General features: G+C 57.2%; 6 protein-coding genes across 6 annotated transcripts; 2 read left to right on the top strand and 4 right to left on the bottom strand.

Moving 5' to 3' along the window:
* Positions 1 to 3,363: 3,363 nt before the first annotated feature.
* Positions 3,364 to 4,164, top strand: TRAVEDRAFT_87624 (HET-domain-containing protein; the record flags this gene model as incomplete). Its single annotated transcript, XM_008043932.1, has 2 exons — positions 3,364 to 3,535; positions 3,578 to 4,164. Coding segments are annotated over 2 exons (759 nt in total), but the record flags the coding sequence as incomplete, so codon positions are not given.
* A 4,968-nt stretch (positions 4,165 to 9,132) lies between these two features.
* Positions 9,133 to 9,747, top strand: TRAVEDRAFT_50807 (uncharacterized protein; the record flags this gene model as incomplete). The annotated part of the gene is made up of 1 exon (XM_008043717.1): positions 9,133 to 9,747. One exon carries the CDS (start codon positions 9,133 to 9,135, stop codon positions 9,745 to 9,747), a length of 615 nt encoding a protein of 204 aa, XP_008041908.1.
* A 1,022-nt stretch (positions 9,748 to 10,769) lies between these two features.
* TRAVEDRAFT_50806 (uncharacterized protein) lies at positions 10,770 to 11,333 on the bottom strand (the record flags this gene model as incomplete). Its single annotated transcript, XM_008043716.1, has 1 exon — positions 10,770 to 11,333. One exon carries the CDS (start codon positions 11,331 to 11,333, stop codon positions 10,770 to 10,772), a length of 564 nt encoding a protein of 187 aa, XP_008041907.1.
* A 1,238-nt stretch (positions 11,334 to 12,571) lies between these two features.
* TRAVEDRAFT_80679 (uncharacterized protein) lies at positions 12,572 to 13,147 on the bottom strand (the record flags this gene model as incomplete). The annotated part of the gene is made up of 1 exon (XM_008043931.1): positions 12,572 to 13,147. A coding segment is annotated over one exon (576 nt), but the record flags the coding sequence as incomplete, so codon positions are not given.
* Positions 13,148 to 15,207: 2,060 nt separating this feature from the next.
* On the bottom strand, positions 15,208 to 15,486 carry TRAVEDRAFT_131111 (uncharacterized protein; the record flags this gene model as incomplete). Its single annotated transcript, XM_008043930.1, has 1 exon — positions 15,208 to 15,486. A coding segment is annotated over one exon (279 nt), but the record flags the coding sequence as incomplete, so codon positions are not given.
* A 524-nt stretch (positions 15,487 to 16,010) lies between these two features.
* Positions 16,011 to 17,105, bottom strand: TRAVEDRAFT_50804 (uncharacterized protein; the record flags this gene model as incomplete). Its single annotated transcript, XM_008043715.1, has 1 exon — positions 16,011 to 17,105. One exon carries the CDS (start codon positions 17,103 to 17,105, stop codon positions 16,011 to 16,013), a length of 1,095 nt encoding a protein of 364 aa, XP_008041906.1.
* Positions 17,106 to 18,086: the final 981 nt, after the last annotated feature.

Raw genomic sequence — 18,086 nt, 5'->3', positions numbered from 1 at the left:
GATGGATGAACAGGTGGGCGGGGACGACATCGCTATGGGTTCGGAAATTTTTGATCTTCTTCGCGAGCTGCCTGAGTCGTCAACCCAGATTGTCCACGAGCGGCCCTTGTGCGCAGAAGCTGTGAGTATTCCAAAGGTGAGTATGATTTTGTTGAACTTCTGTGTCTATGGCTGTGCCGGACCGGGAGTGGCAGTGATAGTGGCTGTGTGTCTACCATACGCCAGCATGGACTTTCCTACTTACCATATACGTACATTCTTTTGTTCTGTACTTACTTGGCATCCTGCCATCCCTCCATATGATTCTGGTACGTTCTACGATGTTCCGGACTATTCTAGACAGCGTCCGGATTACTCGCATTACTCAGCCATGGACTATCTGACCTTATGTCAATTATGCTCCCTTACTCAGCGTTACTCATCGCTCAGTCAGTGTCCTCTGGACGTCACATGCCCTCTTCCTATACACTTACTTATTGTCCTCCCCAGTAGTATATAAGGAGGACTCTGCAGGCCTCTGCTCTTCAGTCGTTCTCTCACAGACTGAAGAGTAAGTCTCACACTGTTACATCCCGTGCGACAACAACTCCAATTTCCGGGACTTCATTCCAACTTCCAGGACTTGCACCCTTTTCCGGGACTTAGTACTGTACTTCCGAACTCCCGGAACTCCGGCCATACCTCCGGTCCTTCAACTCCCGAACTCCCGAACCTCCGTTTGTATTTCATATGTCTCAGATTGTGTCATTCTCTTTTGTTAGCGCCATAACAATAGGTTTATTGTCTTCTGCTCCGGAACTCCATTTCCGTACTTCCTTATTGTCTCGGCTAGACAATAAGCTTACGTACTACTTATACTGAGCTGGAATACCATAGTTACTCAGTTCGAATATCTCATTTACCATATTCCCTTCCATCTTGTTTGTTACCTCCCTTACCTCACCTTTGCTACCTTCAATACAACTACTTGTCAACCTCCGAACCTCCGAACCTCCGAAATTAAGGACGAACAGAACAAGTCCCAGGGTGTTGCTAATAGCTTCGCCAAAGTCCTCCCGCTGAGTCATCGTTCCCTAAACCTCCGAACCTCCGGACATCCCGAACCTCCGGACTCTGAGCCTACGTACCTCCGGAATCCGTACTACCGCATTTTCGGGTTTTCGAACCTCCGCATTTTCGGACCTTCAGACTTCTGCTCAGCACGCTCCTAACACACACTACCTATGCTTTCTTACATGTTTACTTACTAGTACTTGTAGCCTCTCTTTGTGCGGCTTACAGGTACAGTACTATGCAATCATAGTCATTCTCTCATAGACTGAAGACCTCTCTTTGTGCGGCTTACAGCCTTCCAGGTTCAGAGTTCATCAGATTTATGAAAAGAATTTAAAAAGGGGTTGTCTAACTTCTTCCGGGGTCTTGAACTCTCTGTTCGCGCTGTCGTAGATAGGTGGGTCGGCGTCTGTGAGGAGCAATTCTCTGCATGCTACAGTCTGCTCAGCGATGGTAGGAAAGATCACAACCATCGGTCCCAAGCCGAAACACACCATCCATGATAGCTACAGCCTCGTGAAAATTGTTTCGACATCACGCGGCGATCCGCAAGAATTCCTGCGCAAAGATATTAGATATATATATATGACGTTTGATATCAACACTTACATGTTGAAACTCTTCCCAAGATTGTTGAGGTAGTATGGTAGGTATCGTATTGCTTTCATCGATGTCGCTAAGGATATAGTCTACCTGGTGGAAGATATCCGATATATCTTCAACTGATTGCTCTATATGCAGGAGCTGTCTGAGAGACAAGCTCTGTGGATCATAAATGTCAACCCAGAATACATTTACCGTCAACGAGCTAGGAATCACACTGACATGAGCTCCGGTGATGCGGTGGGGTTCGCAAGCGGGGAAACTGTCTGTGACCTTGTTGGAGGAGTACACCTGTTGGTGACACATTGATTGTAATGCATCACTTGCCATTACACTATCCCAAAGCTTTGAGAAAGCAAGACAGAGAATATGATCTTGGAGTAGCCTCAGCTGCAGCAGGCAAGGCAATGGGGAGAGTCTAGCAACGATGCCACGATTGCGGCCGTGTTCGGATGCAACACGTGGGCCACAAAGACCGAGGCTTCTGCGCGCTGGTTAATGTGTGCCCGTAAGTATAGATTAGAGCGCACGGTATTGGTCAGTGTCGGTTTAGGACTTGCACCTTTAGGTTGACGATAGAGCGCAGGCACATGACGCACATACCGGCAGATGCGGACCTTGGGGCTGGCCAGCTGGCTGGCCACTGCCAAGCGCTGCCAGTCTGCATTGAAGCTGGCTACTGTCGAGTTCTTTCTTGGATAAACTCCAGTGTTACGCTGTTACTAATCCAATCTTCCATTAATTAGCCTCCTTCGGAAGCAGTAAAACTTACAGCTTTGGCGTAGGACTGCCATCCCGCGAGATGGATGCCGCAGGGATACAGTCTTAGGAATATTGAACAATGTCAGTTAATACTATCAAGCACTTGCCGATGATCCCTCTACCATTCTGTTGCATGAACTGGGAATGGTGAATGAGTGAGCTGAAAGTGAGAAGACCGTAGGGGAATCGTATGCGGTGTACATCTGCCTGATAGGCCTGCCCTGAATATTTGTATTTTAAGCGCTCATGTAACGTTGGCGGGCTGGTGACCCGGTTCCACTCTCACTCTACTCCTCTGCCGCCCCTCTGCTCCTCTGCCCTCAGATTCTCTGCTACGTTGTCCTGTAGCCTTTTCAGGCTACTCTGGTGTGACTCTGTGCTTTCAGGAGATGCATTGGGCTGGAATCTGGAAGAGGTTGCTGCTGGTTGTAGGGTTCGGCACACTTGATTCAGACATTGTGCCCGGACCTATAACCTGTGCATCGTACGAGGTCCACCGGCCATTGGTACATGTTAAGTAGGCTTCTTGATTCACTTGTCCTTTAATGTAACTTGCCAGGACCCCAACCCCCCTTTTGCGTCTTCGCTTGCCAAACACCAATATTTTGGCTGCTCCAGAACCCCAGGACTTGTCTACTTGGGCGCTGGATGGTCATGTGTGCCGTGGTGAATCCTCGATGGACTGAGGAAAATTCAGGTTATTGCCGCCTCGGACCACCCTCCAATTTTCACCTAGCATGCAGTTAGAGCCTGGAGAGGGTCTTCACAACTCTCCTTCTATCAAGGACCTGAGTGAGTCTTAACACCTCGTCGATGCCCGCCCATCCCATTCCTCGCATGCTCAGTTGTCCTCCATCCACTCCGTCCAATCAAGATGCCTGGAAATCATACTATGTAAGTATACATCCCGTATAGCTTCATAAAGGGTGCTAATGAAAATCTAGGATGCGCCTACTCAACACAACATCCGGAAAGTTCGAACTTGTATCTGTTCGCAAAAATGTTTGTTATGCTATCTTGTCACATACCTGGGATGTGGGTGGCGAACAGGGGTATACCGCCATTGTGACGCTCCAATCCGCGCCCTTGAACCCGCTCGACAAAGAACCAGACACGAGTCCATGCACGCCCGCAACGGGCTCTATCCTATGCCACCCAGCTATATCCCCCAAGATCAGGGACACATGCAGAGTCGCGCGCAGCCACAGGTTCAAGCTGCTCTGGATGGACACTTGCTGCATCGACAAATCCAGCAGTGCGGAGCTCATGGAGTCGCTCAACTCCATGTATGAATGGTACCGCCAGGCGAGTGTCTGTTATGTCTACCTCACCGATGTTCCCTCCTCCGACGACATCTGGCGTCCCGGGTCTGCATTTTGTGCTAGCAGGGGGCACACGCGTGGTTGGACCCTCCAGGAGCTCATCGCCCCTACGAATGTTGTCTTCCTCTCTTCGGACTGGCATCCCCTTGGCACAAAGACAACATTGGCTGTGCTCTTGGAGTCCATCACGGTCATCAATACGAGCATACTCCTCCACAAGACTCCGCTAAGTTCTATCAGTGTCGCGCACCGGATGTGGTGGGCTTCATCACATCAGACGACACGGGTCAAAGACGAGGCATATGCGCTCATGGGCATCTTCGACGTCAGGATTCCTATGGTCTACGGGGAAGGTCACAAGGCATTCCTCCTTCTGCAGGAAGAGATCCTGAAGACGATTCCGGACCAGAGTCTCTTGGCATGGGGTCCCAAGTTCTCCTCGAGTCCGGAGTGCGTGTCCGCAGCGTCTCTTCTAAGTCTGATCGAGGAGCGAATGGCTCTCTTAGATACACCATTAACATCCTTCCAGCGTCTGGCGCGCTCACTTCTGGCTGGCTCCCCGCACGACTTTTGCATGGCTAGGACAGTTGTTCCTCTCTCCTCCAACCACTTCCAGGATGCCGTTTGGGGTGCTTCAGGACAACAGGGACAACCTGAGTGTCGAGAGGTCGACGAGGAAAAGCGAAGATACAATGATGATATTACGAGCAGAAGGCGACTAGTACTTATAGTAGAGAATAATAGAAATTTTCTAGTGTGCTAATAAGCGCTTTGTAGTCAGTCAATGCCAAGGTATACGAAAAGAGTAAACCAGTAACTAAATGATCCTAGCTAAGTAAGAAAGGCCGTGTTTGTAATGTAAGCAGACTCGGAGGCGTCCTGCGGCCGTGCCGCCAGGCCGCGCAACACTCCCCCTCGACTCCGAGACCTAGGTGCGCGGTCGCGAGCCCATGCGCGCGACGAGCGTCTGAAAGTGCGGACGAGGGAGGGCCTTCGTGAAGACGTCAGCGATGTTGTCCTCGGTCGGGCAGTGGGTGACCTGTACCTCGTTAGAGGCGATCCGCTCGCGAATGAAATGATAATGAATGTCAATATGTTTTGTGCGCGCGTGCGAAGTCTGAGCGTTCGCGGACGCGATCACGCTCTGGTTGTCGACGAAGAGGCACGTCGCGGCGCGCGGCGCCATGCCGAGCTCGGTGAAGAGCGTGCGGAGCCACGCGATTTCGGAGGCGGCGGTGCTCGCGGCCATGTACTCGGCCTCCATACTTGACTTCACGACGGTGCGCTGCTTGCGCGAGGCCCAGGTGATCGGCGCGCCGGCGAGGTAAAAAACTTGGCCCGAGATCGACTTGCGATCGTCGAGGTCGTTTGCCCAGTCCGTGTTGGAGTAGCCAAACGGCTCGAGTGTGTCGGCGCGGCGATACGTGAGGCCAAAGTCGGGCGCGCCCTTGAGATAGCGCAGGACGCGCTTCGCGGCGGTGAGGTGCACGGGGCCGGGGTTGCTCGAGTATTGACTGAGCTGCTGGACCGCGTGCGCGATGTCCGGGCGCGTGCCGAGTGCGGCGTACATGAGCGAGCCCACGATCGCTTGGTAGAGCGATCGCGCGTCAGGGTCCTCGGGTCCGTTGTGGCGTACGAGATGGACGTTCACATCGAGCGGCATGTCGACGGGGTTCGCGTGTGCCATGCCGAAGCGTTCAAGGACGCGCGCGATGTACTGCGCTTGTCGCAGTGTGAGCGTGCCGTGCGCGCGGTCGTGTTCGACTTCAAGTCCCACGACTTGACGGATGTTGCCGAGCTTTGAGAGCTCGAAATGTGACTTGAGTTCATCGGCGAGGGTGTCTGAGTCGGCGGGCGAAGAGGTCAGCGTTGTCATGTCATCGACATGGACGGCAACGAGCGCGAGGCGGTCGGCGGCTGCGCGGAGGTAGACACACTGGTCGGAGAGGAGGCGCGTGAAGCCGAGGGCCGCGAACACGGCGTCGAGCTTGAGGTTCCACTTGCGGCCGGACTGCTTGAGTCCGTAGAGTGTGCGGCGGAGCCGGCAAGCGACGGGCTGCCCGTTCTCATACATGGGCGGTTGCCGCATGTAGATCTCCTCTTGCAGTTCTCCGTTGAGGTACGCACCAACGACGTCGATGACGCGGATGTCAAGGTCGAGGGCGGCGCCAATCGCGAGGAGCGTGCGCAGCGTCTCCAGGCGCACAACGGGCGCGAATGTTTCGACATAGTCGACGCCGGGGATCTGCGAGAACCCTTGGGCGACTAAGCGTGCCTTGTATTTGACAATTGCGCCGGTCGCGTCGCGCTTGAGGCGGAACACCCATTTGCAGCCGATAGGCTTGCGGTCGGGCGGGCACTGCGCGAGCTCGTAAGTGCCGAGGCGCTCGAGTTGCCCAACTTTGTGGTCCATGGCGGCGTGCCAGTCGGGCCAGTCGGGGCGAGCCTGAGCTTCCGCGAGCGTCTGCGGATCGTCGTTAGCATTGACAATAAACGCATAGTTGACATCCTCATCCTCGGCGAGCTGCGCCGCGTTGCGGTGGTTGGGAACCATGCGCTCCCATCCGGGTGCAGTGCGCGCGGCGGGGTTGTTGAGGCGGCGGTAGTCGAGGCGCGGGAGCTGGCGTGCGCTGGTGCGGACGGGAATCTGCGAGGGCGACGGCTTCGCCGGGGCTGCGGGAGGTGTGGTGGTGGTGTCGGGAGGTCCCAAAGGCGCTTGCGGCACGTCTTGAGTGTCCCGCTCCCCCTCAAGCGGCGTAGGGACGGTCGGGGACTCCCCCTCGACTGCGGCAGACTTATCAAAAATAACATTTTGCGAGGTCTGTACTTGCCGAGTCTCGGGGTGGTAGTAGCGGTGCGCACGGGACTCTTCGGAAAATCCGATGAATTTGCATGCGCGGGACTTGCGCGCGAGCTTGTGAAGCTGTGTGTCCTGTCGTAGAACCCAGCAGTCGGCGCCGAATTCACGGAGGTGGCCGACGTGTGGCTTGCGGCCCCAGAAGACTTTGAATGGAGTCTTGTCGGCGAGTGCGCGCGTCGGAGAGCGGTTGCGGAGGTAGTTTGCATACTGGATAGCTTCAGGCCAGAGGAAGGTGGGGAGGTCATGCGCGAACAGCATCGCACGCGCGGCGTCGACGATCGTGAGGTTCGCGCGCTCGGCAATGCCGTTCTGTGCGGAGGAGTAGGGGGCGGTTAGTTCGAGGCAGATACCGTGTGAACGGAGATACTGTTTTATGGCGCGGTTGATGTACTCCTTTCCGTTGTCCACACGGAGTGTCTTCATCGCCTTGCCTGTCTGCGTCTTGAGGAAAGCGCGATACGACTTGATGTTTTCGAGTTGATGGCCCTTGTCGGGGGCGAAGTAGAGGACACGGTGGCGGGATTTTGCATCTGTGAATTGCGTGAAGTAAAATTCGCCGTGGATGCCCTTGATGCGCGCGGGGCCCCAGACGTCGGAGACGGTGAGATCTCCGATCTCGGCAACTTCGGTGTGCGACTTTTGAGGGTACGGGGCGACGCGATGCTTGCCTTCAATGCACGCGCGACATTGGTGTGTCGACGGCCATGCCTTCGACTAGATTCTTGCGGTGCAGCTGTCGGAGCTGCTCGTAGTTGAGGTGACCGAAGATTCGGTGCCATTTGTCCCATGTGAAGGCCTCCTTTGCAGCGAGCACGCGGTCGAGATCCGAGATGGCGCGGACGCGATACAAGCGCCCAGTTTTCGTGCCTGTGAGGAGGCGGCTGCCATCCGCGCCGAGGACTTCGACGTCGTTGCCTTGAAATAGCACGCGGGCCTTTGATTTGGTGATGCGTGAGACAGAGATGAGGTTGTGGCTTGCTGCGGGGACGTGCGCGACGTGCGAAAGCGTGATGGTGCGGGTGGTCGAGCCGGTCGTGGATTTCAGGCGTACGGTGCCTTTGCCGAGCTTCGGCACGCCAGTACCTCCAACGCCTTTGATGACCTTTCCGGGAGTTTCGGAGTAGTCGATGAAGTCGAGTCTATTTTTTGAAATGTGAATCGTCGCGCCCGAGTCGAGGTACCATGCCTCGTCGTCAGTGAGGAGGGCGCGGTCGGCATCTGCATCGCGTGTCGGCTCGTCGGCTTCGGCGACCCAGACCGTGCCCGTCTGCTGCGGCGTCGTCTGGTCGCGCGGCTGCTGCTCGTGCGGCGGCCGGTCGCGGTCTTCTTTGGCAACATGGGCGCGAGGTCCGGGGCGCGGGGTGCGCGGGCGCCACTGGCCGTGCTGCGGGCGCGGCGTGTTCGCGCTGTTCGAGTTCGAGTTCGACGGGCTGCGGCAGTCCGACTGATAATGGCCGCGTCTTCCGCAATTGAAGCAAGTGATCTTCGAAATGTCGCGCGAGCCCTTGGCTGCGAGCACGGTCTCTGAGTCGTTCGAGCGCGATTTCAAGCGCCGGTCTTCCTGCATGATGCGGGCGATGAGCTTGGCAGATGTGAGCTTCGGGGTTTCATTGGTGGCGGCGGCGAGATCCAATGGGTCGATGGCCCGTATGAACAGGTCCCATGAGTCCGGGAGTGACGTGAGGACTGTCATGGAGAAGTCAGAGTCAGAAAGGGTTTGGCCAAACGTATGGAGCTCCGAGCGGTATCCCCGGAGCTGTCGGAGGTGCTCCTCGATGTCCCCTCCTTCGGGGCACTGTGCGCGGAAGAGTTTTCGTCGCGCGGTTACGATGCCAATTGGGCCGGCGGGTCGGAATGTCTCCGCAAGCGTGTCCCAGGCTTCCTTGGAGCTCGTAGCATCCTGTACATATACGACGATATCGTTTGCGACGCGGAATCTGATCGCCCGGAGGGCCTTCGCGTCCTTCTTCTTCCACTTGGGGAGGAGCGCGGCTTCGGTTGGTCTCGGTTTGTCGCCGCTGACATGGTCCCAGATTTTGAGTTCGTTAAGCAGGTCGGTGATCTGAACGCGCCAAGCGTTGTAGTTGTCCTCCCTGCACAGGGGGTCGATACGGTAGCTCGAGGTAGAGTCGGAAGACATCGACGATCGGTCGCGATGACGAGGGTGGCGATTCGATCAGATTGGCGGGATCGGGAGATTCGGATCGGGGCGGAAACGAGCGGTGGCGAGGTCAGAGCTCAGGGCTCATAACCTGTCGAGAGGTCGACGAGGAAAAGCGAAGATACAATGATGATATTACGAGCAGAAGGCGACTAGTACTTATAGTAGAGAATAATAGAAATTTTCTAGTGTGCTAATAAGCACTTTGTAGTCAGTCAATGCCAAGGTATACGAAAAGAGTAAACCAGTAACTAAATGATCCTAGCTAAGTAAGAAAGGCCGTGTTTGTAATGTAAGCAGACTCGGAGGCGTCCTGCGGCCGTGCCGCCAGGCCGCGCAACACTGAGTACGCGAGGATGTACATTCCCTCCATGCATGCCGTCACAATTTCCTTCCCTCTCATCCCCTACTTGCCCACCGCGTTCTCTGGCTCCACTCTCTGCGCAACACGGAGCTCGTACTGGGACTGCGGGTGCGGCTCTTTCGAGTGTACCTGGCTGGCGCTGTTGCAGTGCACAGACGGCGCAGGGAACCTCATCGCTCTTCCGCTTTGCAAGCCCTCTCCTAGCTCAACGGATGAAAGTTTGCTCGTCGGCACGCGCAAAGACGTCTGCATGGACTGTAAGCGCTACTTCCGCATCTGGGGCCTCCTCTATGCAAGTGTACGCGCCATGGGCACCGACATCTTTATCACGTCCCTCATCATTCGCCGCATCCCGCTTGATCAGGGGCTCAGCAGCGCAGCCCCTCTCCGCATCCGGCGTATCCTCATTCAGTCCTGGTGCAAGGCCATGCTAGACGCCCAAGGGTATGAACTTTCTCTCCACAGGGAGACTGTTGACGTGCACACCCATGATCATGTCCTGACTCTGCGGCTCAAAGGCAGCGCCGGAGCTGCTCCAAGTCTCATCCCCCGCATGGAGGAGATCGAGGTACACATTGCTCAAGGAGACCGCACCAATGGTCCGTGCGCACCTCCGCTCTGAACTCCGGAATTCCCGCACTTCGGACTCCGTACTCCGAGTTCCCGCGCTCCGGACTTATACTCCGACTTTCCCGCACTCCGGAACTCCGGATTTCACATGTACGTTCCCTTACAATTGCACCATTCTTTCATCATCTTGTCCTTTAACAATAAGCTCTATTGTCTTTGTCCCCGGACTCCGGAACTCCGGAATCTCCGAACTCCGGATTTGATATTCCTTACACTCTTATTGTCTTCCTTAACAATAAGGTTCTGTTCCTTAAATACGCGCCCGGAATGCCGTAGTACCTCAGTTCGGATATCTCGTTTACCACCTCATTACCCTCCTCGTTTACCCCTCTCGTTACCATCTTGTTACCTTCCTTCGCACTACCCCTTGTCAATCTATTCCTTTGGTCTACCTCTGTTGCAACCTCCGAACTCCGTCTATGCGCTGGTCGGAGCCGGTCTGAGGTCGCGTTTAGATGGTAGCAGCTGAAACGAATGTGGCATTGTATGTGATCCTACAAACGAAAGACAAGTCCGTGCAATGACCAAGACTGGGCGAACGCCCGCCCGCCGTGCGGGACGAGCGATCCGGCGCAAGAAGCGCGCATCTCCGAAAACCTGGGGGTTGGAGTTAGCGAGCCGAGAAAGGGTGGGCGGGCTAACATCAAGGGAGTGGAGGGGGGGACTGCCTCGTGCGCAAGGTTCGGGATGACGCGCCGCTCGCACCCAATAAGGAAGTGAGAAAGAGGGTGAAAGTGCGGTAAGGGAGTTGAAGGAACAAGATAGAATGAAGGTTGGGATGGAAGGCTAAGGAGCGGGGCGATGGTTTGGGAGATGGGGTTCCGGGTGTGAGAAAAGGTGGCGGCGGCCCGAGAGATCTGTAAACGAGGAGGCGGCGGTGGCGGCGGCGTGGGTGAACCGCTCGCGCGGGGGCCGAGCGAGGGGGGAGTCGCGGGCTATAAGGGTGCGACAGTGTTGAATTGAACTGTCGGGCGACGACCTGGTAGCTAGACCGCTTTTCTCTCCTTTGCTCAGTCAGACTGAACCACGGCGCTCGTTCGTGATGGTCGAGGCCTCTCGAAACACCTGCATCCGCTCCCACAGGACGTCCATGTCACCTCCTTCCAGGCTTAGGGAAGGCCCTCGAAAGGTCCACGCAGGTTCAGGGTTGGATTGTGAGTAGGTCCCGATGGTGCGAAGAAGGTTGGCGAGTTCTGACGAATATGATGAAGGGACAGTAGCAGGAGTGGGCCGCCAACGGGAGAGGAGGCCGGGGAGGCGCTGCGGAGGCGGGTTTGCGACCCAAATGTTCGGCACGCAGAGGTACCCGGTGAGTGAGTAGGCAAACTTCTGGCAGAAGCCGGCGGTTTTGAAGGACGTCCAGCCCGCTTGTGATGCGATGATGCTCAAGATGCACCCGATGTAGATGACTTCCTTGCCGGAGAGGAGCAAGAGCTCATCGCCCACGCGAATGTGTCGGGACGGTTCCGAGTAGACAACCCAACTTGGGGCTGGCATTGCACGGGGGTGGACGGTGTCGGCTTCGACGCGAACGGGAGGGGATGGTGTGGAGGACCACGACTCTCTGCGTCTGGTCATGGTTGGGGGAAAGTAGGGCTTCACTGAGGATCAGGTCGTTGCTCTGCCTGTTTAAAGAAAAGCAACTGTTGAGCTAGGTTATAGAAGGATAAATGTGATGGAAACAGACGCGGGCACTAGCCGAGGGATACGCGAAGAGTACTCGACTGGGCATGCGTCCAACGGACGCGCACCCAGTCAGCGGTCGGCAGGTCATAACTCTAGGGTGCTGCCGATCACCACGAAAGAAAAGGGAGGGAGGGCGGGGATTTTAAAGAAGCGGAGGTCCAGAGAACACGAAGCACGAGCTAGCAAGGGCACGACGGGCGAAGGGGAAAAGCACGAGCGCTTAGCGCCCGTCGTACCTCGGCACATAGACTCGGCGCTGTCGCACGCTCGTTCCTCGCGTGCTGCAGCGCAATCATCTATGCGCTGGTTGGAGCCGGTCTGAGGTCGCGTTTAGATGGTAGCAGCTGAAACGAATGTGGCATTGTATGTGATCCTACAAACGAAAGACAAGTCCGTGCAATGACCAAGACTGGGCGAACGCCCGCCCGCCGTGCGGGACGAGCGATCCGGCGCAAGAAGCGCGCATCTCCGAAAACCTGGGGGTTGGAGTTAGCGAGCCGAGAAAACCCAAGTCCTAGGAGCGCTCGCGCGACGCTGAACGTGCGCACACGAAAACCCCCAGACTAGTCGCACGAGAGCGTACCTGATTACCGCACTGGCGGGAGCTGGATGGTCAGTCTTGAGACGCGCTTAAGGACCTCTTCGTCGTCCTGCAAGTACGGTGCAAGGACCTGCGCGTGCTTGCGGAGGTATAGTGCAAAAGCGTCGCTTTTCCAGCGCCCTATAGACTTGACCATTTCGAAGGATAACCCCAGGAGTAGGTACTCCAGCGTGCCGCCAATGCGAAAGCTATGGCCCGAGATGTTGGGGATGCCAATCTTGGGCGTGATCTCCCGCAGGCGCTTCAACAGGGCGTTTCTGGTCAGGGGGACGATGGCATTGGACGGCTGCTTGCGGTAGGCGAAGAGGTGTTTGGATTCGTCGAGTTTGTTTATGGCGAGGTGGTTGTCGAGGGCGTCCCAGGGGTCGGTCTCGTGTAGCCTGCGAGCGAAGTAGATGTCTTCGCCTTGCGGTGATGCTTTGGTCCGAGGCAGCCGAATAATGCGGACTTCGCTGCCTTCACGGTGCGCTTCGACACTCACAGAGCGCCTTGCGGGATGAGACGAGCTACGGAAGGACCCCTGGCTCTTCACGACGAGCTCACCGAGTCTAGCCAGAGAGTAGAAGGCAACGCACATACACGCCCAGATGGCAGCGTCGGCACTCTGCGTGATGTCCAGATGTGATTTGATCATGAGCAAGATGTTGACTGTTACCGGCTCACGCTGGGATCTCTTCGACGTCTCCGGGGCAAGTTGTCCTGCACCAGCGATGGCTTTGTCGTACCGCAGCTTGTCGACTGTCCAAGGTAAGCCGTGTATGATGTGCCACGCACGGACGCCGGCGACGTAGTTGTTGATGGCGCTGTCGCTGTACGAGCCGGCCAGAGAGGTGATGAACGAAAGGATGAGAAGCTCGGGGGCGGGGGCACGCTGTTCGTCGGGGATGTCTCGTAAGTCGCAGTATACATGGAATACGAGGAGCCCCGTGCCGTAGGTGCTGCGTGTCGACTCTTGCCAAGCCGCGCAGGTCACAGTAGAGATGCGCTCGATCTCGTCGTCCGATAGGCTGACCGGCCTGCCTAACTTGTCTCGTTGCCTGCGAGAGGTGGATGGCGTCCATTTGAGGATGCGTTCCGCGGCCCAGCAATGCGGACGCAGCGTGGACACTGCAGGTGTGAGATCCGGGTGATATGCAGGTGGCCGGCGTGCTTTCTTGGTGCTCTTCGGTGGTACGGGGGCGTTAAACCTGATCCGACTCTTCGACGGCGTATGAGCCTTTCCAGTCGAGCTCGCATGCTTCGAAACGGCTGTTGTTGAAGAGGCGTCTGTTGGCTTCCTCTCGGGAAATGGCGCTCTTGGGTACGACGGTGTCGATGCCATGTCGGATTCGCAGGGCGGCTTCACGCTGGGATACGGGAGCATCGAAGTCCACGACAAACTGTTGGATGGCGGCAGGAATAGGTAAGGGGGGTAGGAGAAGGCTGCGTGAGAGGAAGCGGCCGCGAGACGGTCTGTCTGCGGGGTTGCTTGCACTCTGCACGTATCTTGTGTGCGCTTGGTAACCGCTTTCCTCGAGACGTGCCGTGACTCGCTTGAACACGTCGTTGGTGGGCCGGTTGCGACTGCGGCCTCGCCACCATCCTTCGACGACTCCGCGGTTGTCGCCATAGGCTTTGAAGTGAGGTTGTTCTGGCTGGGTGTCGAGTACCGCAGCGACGACGAACTCGAACCCGATGGCTTCTGCCCACCCGATGTCGCGCCCGTCCGATTTCCAGCCGGGAATGAGCCGCCAGGCGCGCCATCGCCCTCGGACGACCACCGCGATCCCCACACCTGAGCTGGCGTCGGAAAAGGCGGCAGGGTCGCATACCAAGTGCGGGCCTGGGATGGGTCGCTCGAGGACAGGCTGGGCGAAGGTTTTGCGCCACCATGCGATGTCTCCGGGCGTCTGAATGGGCGGTGTGCGTGGAACGAACGGACGATCATTGAAGATGCCCAGCATGGCCTCCAGGTTGACGAGAAAGGCGCGTCCGCTAGGTACGACCAGCGATGCATGCCACAGCTTTCCGTGCAGTCGTTGCACTTCACGGAGCGAGTGCAGGCGCTTTGACGCCCACTCGTCGAGCGCACGCAGGTACTTGTCCGCCTTCGCCCTGGGGATCGCCACAGTGCGTGTTCCATCCAGGTTCCAGAGAAAACCTGTGAACGGGAAGCAGGCGGAGAACGGATGGTCTTTCTCCACTTGCCAGGGTATCCCCAAACGTTCGGAGATCCAGTCGATGTCAGGCATGGCATATGTGAACGCGGCGTCCGCTGGCGACCGTTGTGAGCGAGAGGATAAGTCCCGTAGTGGGAACTCCATGCTTTCGACGAACTCGTCGACTCGCCCATCCGGTAGGACGTCGCCGCCATACCAGATTCGGCCGCCTTGGTGTCGTGCGCCACCGTTTCGGACGATCTGTTCGTGCCACTCTTGTCTGCGTTGGTTGTAGTCGGGTAAGTGTTCGCGCAGGATACGTAGGAAAACTTTATCATCGACCCACTTGGCCATGGGCCCGATACCAACGGACCGCATGATGTCCGTGCACGCGTCTGCGAGGTTGCCATAGACTCCTGTGTGTGACCCGACTCCGAAGGAGGCGTTCGAGTCCACTGCGAATGAGTCAACGTCCAGGCGGACCACCGTTCCTGGCCATTGGGATGGGTGCAGCGGGATGATGCGGTAGGCTTCTGCAACGTCACGAACCGCGCCTTGAGAACCAGGGGGAAGGCGCCAGCACAGAAGACAGAAGGCGTTGAAAGTTCCCCACGTGCAGGGGTAGTCGGACGAGTCAATGTGGTAATTAATGGATGGTGTAGTAGTAGGGGAAGGGGTGTAAGGGAAAGAGAAGTTTTGGACGAGTCTAAAAACGTGAGGTTTGTGTGGTTTGGGGACAAGAGATAGGGGGGAAGACTGTACAGGTCCGAGCAAGTGCTCGAGCTCTTGGAGTGAGAAAGGGCCGATGTAGCGCCCCGAGTCGAATTCATGCCGCACGATGCGTTCGAACTCGCCCGGGGGAGATGCAAGGGAGGGGCTATTAGCGGGAGTAAAGGATAAAGAGATAGGGGGAATTCCGGAGTTGAAACCAGCAGAAATAGAGCGAACGAGGTCAGGGTACCGAGACTCGAGACCTGAACTATCCAGCAGCTCTGCCCAGCCGGCTGCCTTGAGGGGCGTGAGAGGGTCAGTCCTTCTCCGCGAGAGCACAAGAGCTGGCTCCATGATCCGTTCCTCCGCAACCCGAACAAACATGACGCTCGGGGTGTTCGTCGGAGGCACAACCGTTGGGACGCTGCCAGGCGATGCAGAGTGGGGCACCCTTCCTGGTTTGGATTCTCTTCCCGACGCGGGCGGAGAAGGCCGGCATGCCGTTCCATAGCTTGGATTTGACGCATTTGTAGATCTCGGTTGAGGGGTGGTGGCCCAGGCAGATGGCGCAAAGGACGCGGCCGGACGTCCCTGCGCCCTGCCGAAAAGACCGGCCGTGGGACCTAGGTTCGCGTCGATCTGGCAGTGCTTCAACATCGGAATATCCGGTGCGAGGTCGCTTCGTGGGGGAAGGAGGCTCGGGCGGGCTGTACTCGCGACGCTTGTGCCTGGCTCGGGGTGTGCTCTGTTCAATTTCGAGCTGCCCAGTCGCCGCATCGCAGAAAACGAAACAGGCCGCAGACGAGTGGGGGACAGGGCGGCAGCGGCGGAGATGCGATGACGGGGCAGAACGCGGAGCACGCGGGGGCGCGAGGGGAACGCGGGGAGCAGGACGCAGAACGCGGGCGCGGGGGGGACCAACGCAAAAGCGTGGAGACGCGAGGGCGTACGGGACGCGGGCGCGAGAGGACGCGGAGATGCGGGGACGCGGAGACGCGGGGACGCGAGAAACATGGCGCGGGGGACGCGGTTAAGGACGCGCAGGGTGCAATGAACGGACGCGCGCGATCGACGGTACCAAGGGTGATGAAAAGGAAGCGGAGTTTGCGAAAAGAAAAGTTAGTAGAGTGCTTGCGGAAGGGGATACCCGCGAACTGTAAGACTTACCGCTTGGAAGAAAACTGCGGCTTGTTCGGTCACCAGCGTGGTACGAAGCTCCTTGAGCGCTGCCTCATCTATTTCCGATAGGTCAAAGGGGTCGTCGCGGAGTATGGCTTTGTGCCATTCGCGGCGGTAGTGTGCTTGGTAGTGTATGACCGCATCGTTCCCCTTGAATTCGCTTCGCAGGGGGTGAGCGTCGAGCTTGATGAAGAAAAGCGAGAGCATTTCGAGGGCGTGGCTCTCCCACTGTTCGTTTCGCGCGTGCATGAGGTAGATGGTTCGGGCCTTCGAGATTTGATCCCAGCTCAGGCTTTCGTCGAGCTTGACACCCTTGGGCTGCCTAGGGGTCGCGGTAACGACGATGGACGAGTCGGTGTGGGATAGCGTCAAAGTCTCGTCTTCGCCCGCGATGCGACCTCCTGACACCAGGCGCATGCCTTCTTCCGTGAAGTAATACAACTCGACGTACTTCTTCTCGCGCAGGCGTGCCAAAGCGAACTCGGCGACGGGTCGAAGGAACGTCGCGGGGGGAGCTTTACCTCGAGGGATAGGGGGAATCTTCTTCGCTTTTCCTTTGCTGCTCTGCGATGTGGGAGGGGGGCTCAGTGATGCAGGGGACGGGGGGTTCTGGCCCCCCGGGCTCGAAAAACGGGCGCGTCTTGAGGTGCGAGGCGTATGCTCACCTGCGGGCACACTCCGTCGATTTTCTGCATCCGATACTACCCCTCCTCTCTTCTCCCTCCACGTCGCATACAAGCGATCGGCGGCTGCCCTATGGTTCTCGGCCAGGCCGCCCTCTATCAAGGCCTCGCGGGCAATGTCGAAATCCGGGCCTTGATAGTCTGGAGGTTCGCTGCTTCGGTCTTGTGCGAAGTTTCCGTCCCCTTGGGGAGACGGTGACTTGCCCAGTTGCTGTGCCTCCGGGGATCTGCCATGCGTGGCCGAGCGGGAGCGTGAACGATGGGGAGGTGACCCCTCTGCTCTTTCTTCTTGCTGCTGTTGCCCCTGCGGCGGCTCTTCCTGCAAGTCGTTGTCTTCGTTCAAGTCTACCATAGCGATATATTATAGAGTAGCTAGAGATTTTAAAGAAGCGGAGGTCCAGAGAACACGAAGCACGAGCTAGCAAGGGCACGACGGGCGAAGGGGAAAAGCACGAGCGCTTAGCGCCCGTCGTACCTCGGCACATAGACTCGGCGCTGTCGCACGCTCGTTCCTCGCGTGCTGCAGCGCAATCAACCTTCCTAATCCGGTAACTCCGAGCCTACAAGCTCCGGAACTCCGGACTTCAGACTTTGTTTGATCTTGCTTGCTCGACAAGTCCCCTTGGACTTCGTCCCTCGCCATCCTCTTCATCCTCTTCTCTGTTCTGTTCTGATTGTCTCGGACTTAGTTCCGCTTAGTCAGCGTGGAACTCCGGCTTAGTCAGCCCTGAACTCCGGTCAAGTCCGACCCTTTGTTCCTTCGGAAATTAAGGACAACTGCAGGAGGTCTCAGAGCGTTGCTAATAGCTTTGCTGAAGTCCTTCCCCTCCATGCCACACCTCCGTCCGGACTCCGTCCGAACTCCGGACCCTTCCAGACCCCAGAACTCCGAGCTCTGGACCTACCATGTGGCACGTCCCTAACAGTGTCACATTCACTGTCTACTATGGGCGCCAGCACGCGCGTCATGGTAGTAGCCCCTCCTGGAACGTCCAACCTCTGACTCCTCCTCCCATATCTTGGCGCCCGGATAACACACGTCTCTCGCATTTCATGGCGTTCACTGGGCTAGGCGAGGGGCGGTACGAGTTCGACCTACTCGAGGCGGGAAGTGCGGTGGCATTCATGGAAAGGTTGTATGTAATGTTGCAGAACTACGCCGAGCCCGTGTGGACGTTCGGAGGGTGGGGTCAGGTGCCGTATGTGGACTTCTCGTTGAATGTCGAGCTCACAGTGGACACTTGGGGGGCAGTGGGACACAAGCGACGTAGTACGTTGTAGAGTGTGACGTGGGTTTTTTCAGGCTCATCCTCGTGGCGTACGGCATGACGAG

The sequence above is a fragment of the Trametes versicolor genome, assembly GCF_000271585.1.
Source record: "Trametes versicolor FP-101664 SS1 unplaced genomic scaffold TRAVEscaffold_10, whole genome shotgun sequence".
NCBI lineage: Eukaryota > Fungi > Basidiomycota > Agaricomycetes > Polyporales > Polyporaceae > Trametes > Trametes versicolor.
This window is presented reverse-complemented; position numbering and strand designations above follow the sequence as displayed.